Source organism: Camarhynchus parvulus, chromosome 2, assembly GCF_901933205.1.
Source record: "Camarhynchus parvulus chromosome 2, STF_HiC, whole genome shotgun sequence".
NCBI classification, from domain to species: domain Eukaryota; kingdom Metazoa; phylum Chordata; class Aves; order Passeriformes; family Thraupidae; genus Camarhynchus; species Camarhynchus parvulus.
The window spans coordinates 81,113,406-81,130,444 of NC_044572.1; the positions used below are offsets into that span (position 1 = coordinate 81,113,406).

The window sequence follows — 17,039 nt, forward strand, 5'->3', positions numbered from 1 at the left end:
AGTACTGGATTCTGTGAAAGTACAAGGCATCAAATGTTTCCTCAGATTTAGACATTTGTGCTAAACATGCTTTTTAAATGGCTACTGCTTAAATCCTTATGTTTTTTTCACCCTTTCTACCAAATTATTTAGTGCTTGTTCTGCAAGTATTCTTAGTCTATTTTCCCATTTTTTTCAGATTTGATACAGAACCAATGATGATTTTTCTTGTTAAATCAGTCAGACGCCATTGCTAGAGTAGGTCAGTGAAATTAATGTCTGAATTCAGCTAAACCCAGATTTTGTCTCTTCAAATGCCAAGTGCTCAGAAGTTCCTTTTAACTCGAGTTCCACTTGAAGTCTACTGAAGCTGCTAAGCATATAAACCCATACATTTTTGAAAATTCTGAGCTGAATATCCATTTCAGCTGTTGCATACATAAAACAAGGTCACACAATTCTCTAGCAACTCTGTAAGGATTGAAAAATCCATGACTACTGATACCTTGAGAGACAAGCTTGTTTGAAATGTTAGGTCTGTGAATGGTTATGTAGATGCAGTGCCCAGAATTGCAGACTCAGCTTTTGAACCAACAGGTCTCCTTCCCAGCATTGCTGCCTAAAAAGTTCTTGTTGGTGCTGCTTTTTATGAGATTTTTATGAGAATGTAAGGAGAAGACATGCATTTGAATTAACATGAGAAAAAGTGCAGCTGCTATTTCACCCTATTTTTAATCCAGATAACTCTCATTAAATAAACTGTAGAGGAATAGGCAAAAGCACCATGTTGCTTTTCAAAGTGCTGGGGTTTTTTCCCAGATAAATGTTGCTGGTGATGACAGATACAAGAGATTTCCCATGGATCCAGGCCTGGAGAAGGTTTTTCAATGAGCAGGGCGGCTGCTTTCCCCGTAGATTGCTGCATGCAGGCTATGAACCCTGGCATGCTCTCTGGTTGGTGGGTCTAAGAGCTTATCTATGCGCTTCCCATACTCTGAAGATGTCAGCACAGGAACAGTTCTTGCCATTTCCTGTGAAAACACAAAAGTCGCCTTAGAAGAAAATCACAAGGTGAATAAAAAACATGGCAGTTTTCTATTGCTAAATGTGCTGTGGCCAGGGGTAAAATAACTGACACAACTGTACAGCATCTGAAATATGCATGTGTATTTGTTTAGCATCCTTACTATTCTATCCCTGCTCTATTTTTTATGTTATTTTTATCTTAGTAAAATGTGAACATGTCACTAGATGACAAGATGATAAGATACAGAGCTGTGGACTGATAATTTTTTAACACAAATACATACACACGTGATTACCATGTGATTACTTGGTAACTAAATGCTAGAAAAGCACTGATTTTATTTTTATTTTTCTTGAGCACTGAATTGCATGATTCTTTTGAAAAATAGGAGAGATTTGTGCCCCCTGTTACAGGAACACCTACCCTGCTTGCACAATTCAGTGAAAGCACAGCATGAAAAAAATCAAAGTCTAAAGAAAAACCCTGAGCAACCATTAGCCCATGCAAGCTTTCCCTGAAGGAAATAAAGCATATACTACTTTATTTCTGCACAATGAAAGGTTTTACTAAAAATACTTGTAGCTGTAAGATTACAGAAATATCTGCTTTGCCATGATTGAAAGTGGACTTGATGAAAAACAACCTGATCAAGAAAAGATTTTAAGCTTGTTCTTAGTAAGCTGCACTTTAAGTGGCTGTGCAATCACTATCTGCAATCTGCAGTTCCTTCCTGTGTTAGAGCAACAGGGAGCTATGGAGTCAGAAGGGAAAGACAGGATTTGTTTGTTTTTCTTTCCCTACTCAAAGGTCTCAGATTTATCAGGCTGCTTGTGTATTTGCACATTGACTAACACAGTAAGCCTTGGTCTGCAATGTGTTTTTCTCGTCTTATAATACACATAGTATCTAACAGGCAAATCAAAATGCAGATACCACCATAGTTCAAGTGCAAGCAAATGACTATTTTGCTACAACAGACACAAGCCTGAGCAAATCAGCACCTATGTCCTGCAAGGATGCTGGTGGGAGCACAGATTGGTGGGATCTCATAGCAGGGCAGTCAGCTATGACACATTTCTAGCCTCGTGGCCAGAACCTGAGGTTCTTGGAAAGATGCTGTAAACACTTTTTAAAAACAAACAAATGAACTAACTAACTAACTAACTAAATAAATAAATAAATAACCCACTCAATACAAAAGCTCGTTTCAAAACAACCATTTATCTCCCAGTTCTCCTGCACACCTTACTCCACCCTAATAAAACCTATTCAGTACACCAACTTTTAACCCCAGCAGAATGAAAATCAAGTCAAGAAGACTGGCAGGCAAAATTAAGATAATTTCCTCCCCTGCCCTAGTTGTGGATAAATGCTGAAAAATGAGAAACTAAAAAATCTTTGTACCATCAAGAAAGACTTTGCTAGAAATTCAGGGTTTACAGTGCTAATGACAGGCAGCAGTATGTAATTCCAACAGTTTGTGTTCCTTTTAAATAAATAAGTTTATTTAAAATCAGTTTTCAGCATCCTTGGTAGCACAGTGCTGACTGTGCACACTGGCATTTCATCTTTGTGGGTTTGGCATTCAGTGGGTTTCAGATTTTCCAACAGTTGGCTGGGAAGCATCCTGCTGCCCGCCCTCACAGTGTGTAATTCTAGCACTGTTAGCACTTGCAATCAGCAATGGCAGCTCTCAGCACACACTCCACTGCAGTTACTCAGTTGCATGTAGCTAAACCGAGTATCTGTCACTGTACTCTTGAATTCTCTGGGTGCAGCCAGGTTACCTGCAGGAAATGAGGGGCTTACTTGCAGTGGTTTGCTTTTTTCTAGCTCGGGTAAAGCAGTGTACTGTGGGGGGTTCGGTCTGTCTGCATTCAGTGTTGAACTAGAATGATGTTAATTTTGGTATTTTTATTTATTATATTGTATAATTCAGTTATTATTACATAAGCCTGAGAGGGCCACTGTGATAAAGATGAATTGAGTATGTGATCTGCACTTAGTTATGGTTACAGTATTGGGTGTCATGACATGCAGGAGGATCATGTTGTAGTATTAAATAACTGTGGGTTTGATGTGTATCCATGCTAATTAAAGGGCTGGATTAAAGGACACCTGTTTGGACAGTCCCTTGTGTGCACTGCCCAGCACAGCTGGTATGAATTCTGGCCCATACAAGTTTGCTCTAGGAAGAAAGCCAATAGGAAAGTGAGTTTTGTTGATACAACAGCTCAGTAAAAAGCTGTAACTTTATATTGATGAACTTTCTACACAAATTCCCCCCTTGACAAATATACTTGGTACTAGGGGAGGGTGTTTGTCTTTGTTTTGTTTAAATAAAAAGTTTAATTTCTAATTGGAGTAGTCATTTACACAGATACACAGATTTGCAGTTGAGTTATTAGGCATGAGCAGGTGATGCTAATGGGCACTCCTGGGATTCCTTTGGGAGTATCTAATGCTTCTTACACTGTCTGATAGAGTTGAAGGGCATTATGGCTACACACTTGCACAGAAATGTCTGGCATATATAATTGCTAGTGAGACGAATCCCAAGCAGTCTTCCTTCTCCATAACCATCAAAGCAGGCAGCCATCCCTACATCCCTAGCCTACCCATCACTCTAATATCCCATGAACTCATTGAGATTTTGAGGTCATTATTACACAGTGGTTACACTTCATTTGGTTTTCGACAGCCTCTGCCTCTGTGTGCAGTTTTGTGTGTGTATGCATAAATATAACTATATACACAGACGGTTGTATGTGTGTGTATTATTCAAGTGCTGCATGCAGAAATACATCCACATACATTTATCATATATATTATAGTGTTTCTGTTCCCAAGGGAGTATTTACCTATCGGGCTACACATCAAACACAGATTCTGCTGGCCTCAAATACTTGCCCATCCTTTCCCAGGCATGCCCATGTGTTCTGATTGACCACACCTTTGCACTAGCTCCCTATGAATTTCCTTCCTGCAGGGCAAGCTCCCTATGAATTTCCTTCCTGCAGGGCAATCTGGTATAGGTTTTCCTAACAAACTCACCAGCTTCAGAGACTTGGGCTTTCACAGCAAATGCTGGTGTAGAGAGGGTGGGTGTCAGAGGACAGTAGTGAAGTCATGGCCTCTGAATCCAGTCTTCTTAGGGAAAAGAGTTTTTAAGCACCACAGAAATAACTGCAGAACCACCTGAAGTACAACTCTTGAGGGGCACAGATGGTTCAGAGTACATACTGCACTCTTCAAAAGAGGATTTGCCTCTTCTCCCTAGCTTTAACTTGCATATGTCTTGTCACCTGGAAATCTTCAGGATATGAAAGAGCAAGAGCTAATTTGGGTGTCTTCATGGGATAATGCTTTCTCCTAAACCTGCAGGCTGATGTCCTCCTTCCAATTCCTTTCTTACAATATGGGCTACATTATAAAGGGTAAAACAATGCCTAGAGCCTCCAGTCATGTCAAAAAGTACAAAACACCTTAAACAAAGATAATTATGAATTTACCAAAGAGTTACCTCCTCATTAATTTTAAGGCCACGAGCCTTTGCATGTTTTCTGTCACATCGTGGAAGATATTGGTCGTAATCTTCTGGTATTCCAAAAGCAGCATCATAGGTGAAAAAATCTCCTGTCTTGAGAAAATGGGAAAAATGGCTAATTCATATAATTGCTTTACTTTACAGATTACAGAATACATGTAGTCAAATCAATATCTAAATAGTGCATATATTGCATTAGATGATGACAACTGTAATATTACTGACCTCATTAGGAAGTTTGGGCCAGTCCTTTTGAATAGTTTGCAAAATTACCTAATGACATGTGGTATCATTTATTAACTTTGTTCAGCTCTGAAATATCCCTTGTGGCAATTTACTTCTTCCCCCCCACCCCGCCCCCGTAATCTGTCGTAATTTTGGAAATTGATCTGATCTGTTTTAATTTTCTGCACTTAATATTCTCCTTCCTAAATTTGTGTATTTGTCAAATGATCTGGCACAATTATGTAAAAGCAAACCAGGAACTTTCAAACAGACAAAGGTACCCTGCACTGTAAACATAATTTAATTTCTGATTAGAGCAGAATTGAGAAATGTGCTACAGAGGTAATCCTGTGATCCAGTGGTATGCATGACACACATATGTCAGGCATTAAAATAAAGCACACCCCAAGCCATAATATTGTTGTTCAACTGTTGACATAGTTTGCTTCCAAATAAGCAACATAAAAGACCTACTCTTCTAACAAAAGCATTTGTGAAATCCAGTCAAGAAGTTTTCATAAATGGAATCAAAGCAATTTCAAAAATACAAAAACTTTTCAATGAAAAAAACCAAAAAGAAAATCCCCTACTGAAATATGCTGCCTGTCGTAACTGAACTTCGTTAAGGGTCGATATTCTGTTAAAAATATCAGTCATCATTGGCTTTGTGCATGGCTGACTAGAAGAATGGTGCATTTTGTTTGGCCCTTTTTTGTCCTCTAATTTTACAGTGTGTCCAATTTAACCTTTTAAAATCTCATGTACTTTGAGATTTTCAAATAACAGTGGTATTCTCCAAATATAGTCAAGTCATGGCAGGCCAAGAAGGTTATAATAGTTCCATTAAAATGAAACCATAGTTACGAGCACTCATGAGACACTGCTGTAATTTCAGGCTTTGTTTGTAAAGGTATCTCCAATACTTGGTTCTGCCAAGAGGAGAGATTATTTTGTATTTAACCTATCTACCCCTTCACTACTCAGAAACCACTGAGCTTCAAAGGATTTCAGGCATTTTCAAGAGCACCCGGCAATGATTTGTCATCTCCATGATTATTTCCATGCCTCCTTGCTTCTCCTTTCCTCCCCACACTACCAGTGTCATTCAGTGAGCATTTAATTTGTACTCACCACCAGAAATGTTGTTTGCTCTTTGCTGGTATTCATGTGGCATTATTTGTTACTTGTTTCAGAGTAAGAAAGAGTAAGTGTCATCTGTTGCTCATGTCAGAGCACATAATTCATCCTTTCTGGAACTCGCAGTCAGCCAACCTGTTATATCAAAAACTAGCTCTGTCCCAGATATCTGTTTAAGATTTTCTGCCAGATTTGTAGAGACAACACTTCTTTGCTCAATATACTGATAATTTTCTGCTGCTGTTTCTCTTTGTTGTAAATGATAACTTGGTTGGCCTGGGTGGTGGTGGTGGTGGCAGCAAGCTGTTTCTTAAACCCATCAGAGCAAGTGAGTCACACAGAGCTGATGATAAATGTGCACTCAGGGTAGGCATCCTCTGTGTACTGCTGCTAAAGCTAAATGCTTTGCAAGCATTCATTAGTATTCCTGACACACATAAAATAGGTAATAGCTTTCTCCACATCTCAGAAGAGGAAACACCAGGCACACTGGCTACAGTAACTTATGTCAAGCAATCCAGGGAGCAACTGTCAGCCAAGGGATTAAAAGGCAGGAATTTCTGGCTTCTGGCCATGCAATGAGCCCATCTTCTTCCTACTTCTCTCTGCTTCAGTCTCTGATACATGGTTGGTTTTAGGTATTTAAGCTGCAAAAAGGAATGAGATTCCTTTTGCTCTATAAATAAAAATATTCAAATTATCTAATTCCTAAATTTTGCAAAAGAATGGGTTGAATCTGCTTTCTCCCCTGTGGCCAAGGCCTGGGCTGTGAAAAAACCTATTAAACAGCTGCTATCACTTTTTGTTTCCATACTACTGGAGCAGCATTTTTTCACAAACCAGGCCCTTGTGAGTGTGAAAGCAGACCAGGAAAAGCTCTGCCATACGGCTGCTAATTCTTTGCAGTCTGGTGAGCTCCACCAGCTCCAAGGGCACCATGCCAGCCCTCTGACCTGCCCTTACCTTACTCTTGTTGTGCTCTCCCTACTGTTTTCTGAAGGATGGTACCAGCTGTGCCTGCTCACCTTTGGGTCAGATCACCCTGCCAAGGTAATGCTGGAATCAACACAAAAGTGTCACAAGAAAAATCTTCTTGTCTTTTAGCAGGGCCACCTGGTCAATGCAGGAAATTTGCTGTTCATTCAATACCCAGCACAGGGCTCTGGTCTGTACCCTGCCCACATCCCAGGGACACAGGATCTGCAAACTTTCACAAACCACCAGTCAGTGCTGCCCAGTGCTTGGTGCATTCAACAGCTTGTCACTTGGGTGAGGACTCATGAGTTGTAGTTATTGTTATAATTTTCCATAGCATTGCTATGTTACATTGACATAATAGGCATTTCAGAACTTTTTTATAGTATTTTTTTTTTTTTTTTTTGAGAAAAAAGCCTGTTAACTTCAATGTCTTATATGACACTTCATAGAAAAGTTCACCTCCCAGGAACTGTAGCTCAACTGAGGCAGAATGTGAAAGATTGTTTTCATTTCTGATTTTAAATATGAGGACAGAATGAGAAGCAATGGTGACATAATGCAGCAAACTGAGGAGTGAGGTTCCCTGCCAGCACACTTGAGTTACCATACATTGAGTGGCAGTGTACCACCTTCAGAAGCATTCAGTTACAGAGGCATACATTATGTAACGTATATATGTTATTCTTTTGAGTAGCTCTAGTGATTTTATTCATGCTGACCATGCAGAAAATTTATGCAATGCACATGGAAAATCTTTTCCCTCAAATGAGAATGGAGAAGTTTCTTATTAAAGGGTTCCCAAGAGTGTGTGTTACGACAAAATCCACTGGCGCTGCATCAAACCCTAGTGACAGATGATGCCTTTCCTAGTGCTTCTCCTAAAAATGCCTCACATTTCATTGATACCAAGTGGCCTATTCATCCTCAATCCCTGGGAAACAATGTCTCTGCCTTTTCTTGTTATCCAGTGAAAGACCTTACCCTCATTTGTCATCCACAAGTAGCAAACACACTTTGCAAAGGCCTCTGATGGTGACTCTTGTTATTTTGGCATTAGACAGCCTAGTAATAGAGATTTATGTCCCACATTTCTGTATCGGAAAAAAATTCTTCACTGTGAGTGTGGTGAGGAACTAGAACAGGCTGCCCAAAGAAGCTGTGGATGCCTCATCCCTGGAGGTGTTCAAGGCCAGGTTGGACTGGACCTGGTCTAGTGGAAGGTATCCCTGCTCATGGCGGGGGTTGGAACTGGATGATCTTTAAGGTCCCTTCCAACCCAAACCATTCCATGATGCTATGACGATTTTTGGCACCTGTCTGACCAGGTCGCTCGTGATGAGGACGGAGCTTTGCACCGGGTCCAAGCCGAGGATCTACACTACGCAGAGACCCACGGGGAAAGCTCGTCCCTCCGCTGCTCCCCGCCTGTCCGGGCTCGCTCCCTTCACTGCCTCACCTTATGCGGCCGGCTGTAATAGCTGAGCTCCGGAGGCCCTTCCCGTTTGGGCGGGACGAAGCTGAAGGCGGAGAAGGAAGCGAGGGCAGGCCGCCTCCTCCCCGGCGCGTTGCCGAGGGCCTCCTGCGCCAAGCGCGTCCCGCTGGCGGCCATGCTGCCCCGCCGCCGTTACCCGGCAACGCCGTGGGCCCCGCCCCGGCCTGGGCCGCTCGGCAGGAGCCGCCCCGGTGCTCGGGTGGGTTCTGGTGCACGGGGACTCCCGCAGAGCTCTATCAAACCTGAAGTGTGAGTTCTGGACACCCGATAGTGGAGTTTTGGTCTCAGTCTTGTGCAGCGACTCCAGCTCCTTGGTCCTTTGTGTCTTTGGAAGCTGGGGACGAATGTTAGAGCAAAGCCTAGCTGAACGGGACTGACTTTTTTTTTTTTTTGCTGTGACAGCTTGCTCTAGGCCCCAAATCCCCCTCTAAGGGGGTAAGTTGAATAAAACCACACCACAGCATGGAATTCTCACCAGAATAAGGAGCCAGTGTCGTGAGGACCTTGGGCTTCTCTCTTTGGGTAGTAGCTCACCTGCTCGGGCACAGGCTTTCACACACTTCTTGAGCTCTGTCAGGCTGTGACCACTCTGATGAACTCTGGTGCTGTGACCACTTCCTTGGGGAGTCTGTCCCAGTGCCCACCACCCTCTGGGTGAAGAACCTTTGTATAATATCCAAACTAAACCTCCCCAGACTCAGCTTCAGGCCCTTCCCTTAGGTGGTGTCACTGTGGTCACCACAGAGGAGGAATCAGTGTCTGTCCCTCCCCTTCATGAGGAAGCTGTAACTGCAATGAAATCTCCCTTCAGTCTCCTCCAGGCTGAACAGACCAAGCGACCTCAGCTGCTCCTCATATGACTTCCCTCTCCAGACCTTCCTTTGTTGCCATCCTCTGGATGCTCTGTAACAGCTTAATGTCCTTCTGAAATTGTGGCACCCAAACCTGAACACAGGACTCGATGTGAGGCTGCCCCAGCTCAGAGCAGAGCAGGACAATCCCCTCGCTTGCCTGGCTGTGATGCTGTCCCTGATGCCCCCAGGCCGTCCTGGCTGCCAGGGCACTGCTGACTCATGTTCAACTCGCCATCCACCAGGACCCCCAGGTCCCTTTCCGTGGCACTGCTTTCCAGCATCTCATTCCCTGAGTTGGACGTACATCCAGGGCTGACCCAACCTTGGGCGCACAATCTAGCATGGGATGCTCAGCCATTTCAGGCAATGCAGTTGGAAAATTCTCTCCTCTACTTACTTGTGTTGGGAACACTGAAAATAAGTCTTCTGGGTATAAATCTCAGACCAATTGTAAAACTGCTCTGCCCTAGTAGCACCTGGCTCCTAGTTTTGATATTCACCCCATGGTTATCCTGGTTTAATACATATATCTAACTATGCCCATGCTGCTTCTTCTGTGGTCCTTAGGGATCTGCGAGTGGCTTGGTTTAGTTTACCTTTGTCGTCTGTAACCACAGGTGTAGAACTACTGTCCTGTAGGCACAGCATTACTGTTATTAATGCTACCAGTATCTTTTGGTAAGCGCTTTCACAATAGCACTCTCCCAGGCATCTTGTATTTTACCAAACATCCAAAATTTATTTTAAATCCCCCAACTTTCAGAGTACTAGAAGTCTTCACAACTGATGGTTTTAGGCCTCTTGGAGCCAGGCAATAATTCAGGCCTACAAAAGTCTCATCCTTATGTAGCTGCCACTCTCCCTTTATAAATCCACTGAATTACACAGACTCCAGCTTCTTTGCAAGTGTAGTATGGAGGCTTTATAATCTGCAGACTGGTGTGGGTGGTTTTTTTAATCATTTGTGACAATTTCCATCTGCTTATCTAATAATGTCCCTCTACCAATTAAGATCCTGTTCTTTCTGTAGCATGGGCTAAATTAGCCCAGTGTAAATGAGCAGTGGAATTGAAAATCCAACAGCTGCCTTGCATCGGCTTCCTAAGCAGAGACATGCTTGCCACTGTGCAAGTGCTTTTCTGTAGTTTAGTCCGAGCACAGAGAGATAGCAAGCCCATTTATAAAAAGCAGCTCAGCTGAAACTGCAGCTATAAATAGAGCCACAAGAAACTGTTCACCAGAGATACCAACTAAGCTAGACAAGAGCTCTGAAGTCAGATCTGAAAAATTTCTCTCCAGTTTTCTTTCTACTGTTCTCATGTAGCTCCTTTTTATTAACATTAAATTGATGGAATTGAATTGAATTATAGCATCTGGATGCAATACAAATTGTCACAAATACTGCTAAGATTTGCCGTACCACCACCCCCCCACTTGAAACAATTTAAAAAAATGCTTTTTTACTTAATTTTTCCTTCCCAATGAAGGTATAAATCTTTTTAGAATTATTTGAAACTTACAAAGGCTTTTCTTCCTGGTCACCTTTTGCAGACTGCTCAGAAGCAGGATATGAATGCCCAGGGAGGTTTGTCCCAGCTGCCACCAGACTTTATTAACATGCTAGTGTTAAGTATATGTTCGTGTTATAAAATAGCATGGAGGGTCAGTGTGTTTCCTTAGTAACTTCTATATGAACATGTAAACAATGGAACAATTTTTGTCTATATGGTGAAAATTATGCATTCAAATACAGCTGAGCTAAGAGACTAAAGTGTTAAAAGTTGCTTTGAATTTGGTGTCTTAAGGATGAGAATCAATTGCCTGCCCTTTTGGAGAGTAGTGATACCCCCTCAGGTTCCACTGCTAAGGTATCTGAGTTTTGAACATGTTGGTATGTATTTTTAGAGCCATAGTGTGTCTCAAAGGCAGGGTCACTGTTCTGAAATGTCAGACTGTTTTGCAGAATGACTCTGAAAAAACTTCCTAAAAGGAATATAAAGCAAATAATAATGGAGACAGAGAAAGGAGACACAAAAGAGACAATGGGGAAGGGAGACAGGATGGACACAAGAGGACAGGTGACATATAACTGGACAGGGCATTGATGCACAGAAAAAACAGAAGCTGTTTTCTAACTACAAGCTGAGGTACTTGTTTTAGCCTTTTGTCACTTAGAGCTGAGATGGCAGCCTGCTGTCAAATTAAGGCTTAGCAAGCCCTCTCCTGTCCTAGCTCTTTGACCTCAACATGTATCAGTTTGCCATGTGGCCCTAACCTTCAGCTGAGCCATGAAGGGGAGACAGTCTTTGCCAAATATGTTCCATTCAATGGCCTTTGAAAGAGGCTGAAACAAAAATGGCTCAAAACTTGTCCCCTTTCTACTACCATAACTTTGGGTGAAGCCAGTTGTTTCACAGAAGTGCTTGTTTCTTCTAGATCCTAATTACTGACTGAATGCCGACCTCAAATGGGAAGGCTCTTCAGGAGCATTGCATCCATCCCACAGGAGACAGTTCTCCAAGAACTTCTCCCATGAGAATCCTCCTCACAGTCTGTAGTCTGTCATGAATGCTTCAGCATGGGTCCCTTTCTTAGGGTACAATCCTTCTGGAACAGGCTGCTCCAGTGCGGGTTCCCCTTGGGGTCACAGGTCCTGTCAGCAAACCTGCTAGAGCACTGGCTCCTTTCTCCAAGGGCTCACAGGTCCTGCCAGTAGCCTCCTCCAGCACAGCTTTCCCATGGGGTCACAGCCTTTTTGGAGCATCCACCTGGTCCAGTGTGGGGTTGTCCATGGGCAGCAGGTGGATCTCGGCTCCAACATGGACCTCCAAGGGCTGCAGGGACACAGCTGCTTGATGATGGTTTGCACCACAGGCTGCAGGGGAATCTCTGCTCCACTGCCTGGAACATCTCCTCCTCATCCTTCCTTGCTGCCCCTGTATTTCCAGAGATGTTTCCTCTCTTCAGTGGCTGTTTCTGCTGCATTTTTTATCTCTTCTTAAATATGTTATTCCAGAGCTGTTGTTGATGGGCTCAATTTGGCCAGTGGTGGGTTAGTCTTGGAGTTGTCTGGCATTGGCTCTGTTGGACATCGGGGAAGTTTCTGGCAGCTTCTCACGGAGACCACCCCTGTACCCCTGTCCCTTTCTCCTTGCTACCAAAACCTTGTCACACAAGCCAATATAGCTAACTGATATCTGCTCCAATTCAGATCAATATTCTGTTCAATAACTCTCTTGGTAAGTAAAGTAGTATACGTTTTTATACATGAGGTGACATAACTTTCATAAAAATTGCTATTTGTAATGCTTTTTTGGAATCAAACATGAAAAATTCTAGCCCAGGAATATCAACCTTTAGAAATACTTCACATGCATTTTTTTCCTGTCAAAACTGAGATTTTCATGAAGAGCATCTCAATGGCTACAAATAGATTTGAAAAGTTCTCTATCCAAAAAATTTCCAACAATTCTTGGCACAGTCTTTGTTTTAAACAGGGCATCCTAAAACATAAAGGGGTTCATATCTTCATAGCTGCAAACATATTAATAAAATGCCCTTATCTTGCATTTTGACATGTCAAAAATTACATTGACCTGAATAATTCCTGCTTCTAAATTAGAAGATGCTTAAAATTAATATGTAGCAAGCTTCAGGTTGAACTAGTTATAATTGATTTATAAATCACTTTTGACAAATCCACACAAATCTGAATTACTTCAAAGAACAAAAAATGATCTCTTAGTTACATATTTTATTTAAGGCACATACATCTCACTCTATATTTTCTTAGAATCACTCCGCTAATTTAGACAAAAAATGAAGAATAAAACAAAAAATCCCTAGCCTTAAAATTGTTTGGGGTTCACCTGTAAAAAGTCCTGAAGGGGACTATCTGCACCTAGAATCTGCTATCTGAAAATTAAAAATTAGTGTATGTTCATATATAATCACAATAAGAAGGAAAACTATGTGTTAAACTACAAGATAATAATATCTTTTAACAGTAAATCTTCTGCTATATAAATCTTCTTGAAAACATAGCTTATTATTTATCCCAATATGAGGTTCTAAAAACAAAACAGGGAAGACTTGCAACAGCTCTTCCCTCACATCGCTCTAGAGGCAGACTGAACTACCTGTGTCTCAGTGGAAAAAGGGAGGATTTGTTGATATTTTACAAAATGGAGGAAGCATATACGAATATAAGAAAATGAAAAATGCTTTTCATATGGCATAAATGTCTATTCATATAGCACTAATCTCTCTTTAGAAACAGCCACTAAATAGCAGTAATTTACAGGTAATACAAACTATTTTCGTAGTTTATAAATATATCTGCAAGTCTAATATTTCTTCCTGTCCTTTGGTAGCCCTTCATGAATTGGAGCAAAGCAGTGACTTTGAAAAAGAATTCCAGCAGGCCTACCAGGTGTTCCCATTTGATTCTCTTTTTCCCACACCACAGTGAATCACTCTCACATTGATCTGCTGGCTGCTGGCTCACAGTGTGAAATGCATTTGCATTGTACTTTTGGAAGTCCCACTCTGTGTTCACTAAGGAGCTGTGAATTATGTCACCAACATGGAAGTTGTAGAATTTGATGATTTTTACTGTGGTGTGGAATATGTGGAATGTCAAATACTGATTTACATCATTATCGTAAAATTTTTCAGGTTATGGGCTGATACACGAGTAGTGTTATATCCAGTTACTGAGGCTGAAATTGCTGCAGGAGGAGGAAATAAAGTTCTTTTCTTAAATGCAACTAGACAGCGGAAAAATAAGTCAATATAAACAGTAGATGTAAAATGCATTGGAAGACAAGAGGTATTTATTAAATACAAATAGCTTCTCAGCACTAGAAAGATAGTAATACTCAGCAACTGAATGCTAGAGAGGATTGTATGCACCTTTCTTTGTCTGGGCAAAGATATGTGTATCTTTTGCCCGCTTTCTTGTTCTTTAGCAGGATTTGGCTGCAAGAATCTAAATGCAATTACAAAACGAGAGAACACCAGTGAAATATGAGTACTTTGAACATGGGCATTTTCAACATGCTCTTGGAGGGAACATATACACCTTCCTTTATATTTCATTGGACTAGTCAGCTCCCAACATTCAGATGTTTTAACATTTCATAGCTTACAGAAATAATATTGTTTAACTTTTATAAAAATCATAGAAACAAGGCTATGGAGTTAGATACAAGATTTGTTAATGATGAGCAAAAATACAAATGAAAGCAAAATCATGAATGCACAGGTTATACCTGAAAGCTGCACATATATATGACAATATAATAGAATCAACTTTACATAAGGGTTTTTTTTAATCCACAGTAAGAAATTATTGCTTTGACTTGTGGTAATACCACAGTGATTTTAAAGGCCCAGAGTACATTCAAAGTCTAAGAAGGAGACCAATAACTTATTTCAGTGCTCCTAGGACAAATTTATAGTAAGTGGTGAGGAGGGATTTAGGAGAAGTCTTATGTGACTTAGCTAACTGACAGCTAGCCAATGACTGGGACACTGGGTTTGTGGCCATGTGAGCTATTTGGAAAGTCTAATTCCACTGGAAAACATTTATCTTAACTTATTAATTAAAAGGAAGAAATCATAAAGACAACAAAAATATTTTTCATGAGATTTTATTAGACTGAGCATGTGTCTTGAAAATTACTGTTTAAAAGTCTCCAGGACTGGATGAAAAATTAAGTGTGTTATGTCAAACATAAGTGAAATAACTTACATTTTGCTTTTAGACTTAAGGGGATCAAAATTCAGATTGTCTGTTTTACAGCAAATTAGGCACTTTGAAATCTACTGTCATTCCAATTCACTAGTGGGCAGATGGCTGCTGTGAGTAAACTGTGCCACATTGAGTGAGACTGGACTGATGCCATGTATTTGTGACCCACAATTTTGAGAACTTAGAAAGCATACCAATGAATACAAATGTATATGTATGTTTCATGAATGATCACTCTGAATACTTTTTTGATTTGAATAACATGCTAGAGGTAACAGTGCATAAGTTAACTTCCATATTTATATGGTATCACTCAGAAAAAATCTTGTAATTATATGCTATTTTGTAAATAGGATTATTTTCTTGTTAGGATGCTATGACTAAAATAATTGATTACAACAATGCAAAACTTAATTGTTACCATCTGTGCTTCAAAGGAGCATAGATAGTAAAATTACCTACTTTTACTGTCTTTCCCCTGGCTCATCTATGAAACTCTGCAAATGTGATACTTTTTAATTCAAAGGGATTTAAAATAATCTCCGATATCCACAAAATAGCATTTTACTCATACTCATGTCCTAGTGAGTATAAATAAAATTATCACTTTAAATGATAAATGAGATTATTACTTTAAATATCCCACAAAATCCAGCATTGTGAAGGTTAAATGAAAGGCATGCAAGGGCAAAAAAGGTTGTCAAAGTGCAAAACAGAACTTTTTCTTCTCTTGAACAGCTTCTCCTTGTTACTGTTTAAGCACTGCGGGCCAGGTGTTAGGTAGCAGCACTGCTACTGTTTTCAGTATCCCCCACTTTGCTTGTGTTTATGGATTTGAAATCAGTCTTCTGTATCACCTAGGTAGTGACTGCAAAGTGCCTAGGATGCCACCAATGACTGAAGACAGTAGAGGTGATTTAGTTTCTGAAAGGCAATAGCAAGTCTAGCAGATATTATTGACCAAGGCTGTTGAGATAGCTGGCCATAGCCTGCCTCAACATCTAACTACCGAATCAAAAGCAGTGGCAGCAGCAGAAAACACGCAGCTTTAGAGTGACAGAAGCCAAGTAAGGAAGCAAAACTAAGAGACAGCAACAGTAAGACAAAGTACATATAAACTTTTAATGAATTAACTTTACAAAAGACAATAGCTTCAAAACATTTGACACGTTTGTACAAAACTATTCCAGCATTGATAGTTCTCTCTTCAGAAAGAATGCCAGCAAACCACCCAACGTGTCCCTGGCTATGAGATGCAACTGGTGATCACATCCAAATCATGTGTGGACAGAGTAAACGTATTTACAATACTGTATACTTTAATACCAGATTAGTGGATGCTATTGGGGAGCGACTGTATTTTCCAGAAAACACCATGCATCAGAAAATAGTATGCACCCCTAGCTTTATTGCCTTTTTTCCCCACATTTGTCACTAACACTTCTCTTTAGTCCTTTCAGGATGCATTACCTCCTTTTGATTCCTATCCCTTCTTTTCTTGTCTTTGAATAACAGTGCAAGTAGCAGTACAATCTTCCAGTCCTACAGCGTACATCACAACTGTCCTTGAACATAGAAATATCAAGGTGCAAAATGATGGCTCATGGAACTATTCTGCAGCCATATTAAAATAAGTGCCACATACCAGAAAATAGCACGCATGTTAAGGGCCAAAATGTAGTTAAAAAGTGCGTGATACTTTCCTGAAAATATGGTACTGATGACACATACAAGCATCTTCAAGATGCCACATTCCCTTGTGAAAGGGATCTTGTCATTTCTGTATGTACAAAGTATGTCTTCAATTCTCCTTTTCCTTTTACATTTATTATTCCTCTGCAGGTGCTCATGTACCCCAGTGTTTGCAGGACGTTGTTTGTCTCCTCTGTAACCTGCAACAATACAGTAATACAGCCAGTGTTGATAACAAAGCAGAGCAGAACCTTCTTCCAGAGTGTGAAGATAACATAATGTTCTCTTCATCTTTAAGAGGTTTGTTGTAATGCTCATAAGGCCTTTAAGGGTCTCAGGTAAGGTATGAACAC

The 17,039-nt window shown here is 40.7% G+C and overlaps 2 protein-coding genes across 2 annotated transcripts in view; both read right to left on the bottom strand.

The window, feature by feature from the left end:
• Positions 1 to 654: 654 nt before the first annotated feature.
• On the bottom strand, positions 655 to 8,502 carry C2H5orf49 (chromosome 2 C5orf49 homolog). Its single transcript, XM_030964152.1, has 3 exons — positions 8,350 to 8,502; positions 4,530 to 4,646; positions 655 to 1,010 (listed from the first exon to the last, which is right to left on the bottom strand). Exons 1-3 carry the CDS (start codon positions 8,500 to 8,502, stop codon positions 864 to 866), a joined length of 417 nt encoding a protein of 138 aa, XP_030820012.1. The 3' UTR covers positions 655 to 863.
• A 7,589-nt stretch (positions 8,503 to 16,091) lies between these two features.
• Positions 16,092 to 17,039, bottom strand: part of ADCY2 (adenylate cyclase 2) — a 203,206-nt gene continuing 202,258 nt past the window's right edge. The window contains exon 25 of the mRNA XM_030944238.1: positions 16,092 to 16,886. Coding sequence (XP_030800098.1) covers positions 16,734 to 16,886 — 153 coding nt within the window. The 3' untranslated portion in view covers positions 16,092 to 16,733. The remainder of the gene's footprint in view (positions 16,887 to 17,039) is intronic.

Coding starts and splice junctions, on each gene's coding strand:
- C2H5orf49 (XM_030964152.1), bottom strand. CDS start 8,502: ATGGCCGCCAGCGGGACGCGCTTGGCGCAGGAGGCCCTCGGCAACGCG. Junction 4,647..8,349: donor ATTACAGCCGGCCGCATAAG/GTGAGGCAGTGA, acceptor CATTTTCTCAAG/ACAGGAGATTTTTTCACCTA. Junction 1,011..4,529: donor GCCTTAAAATTAATGAGGAG/GTAACTCTTTGG, acceptor GTGTTTTCACAG/GAAATGGCAAGAACTGTTCC.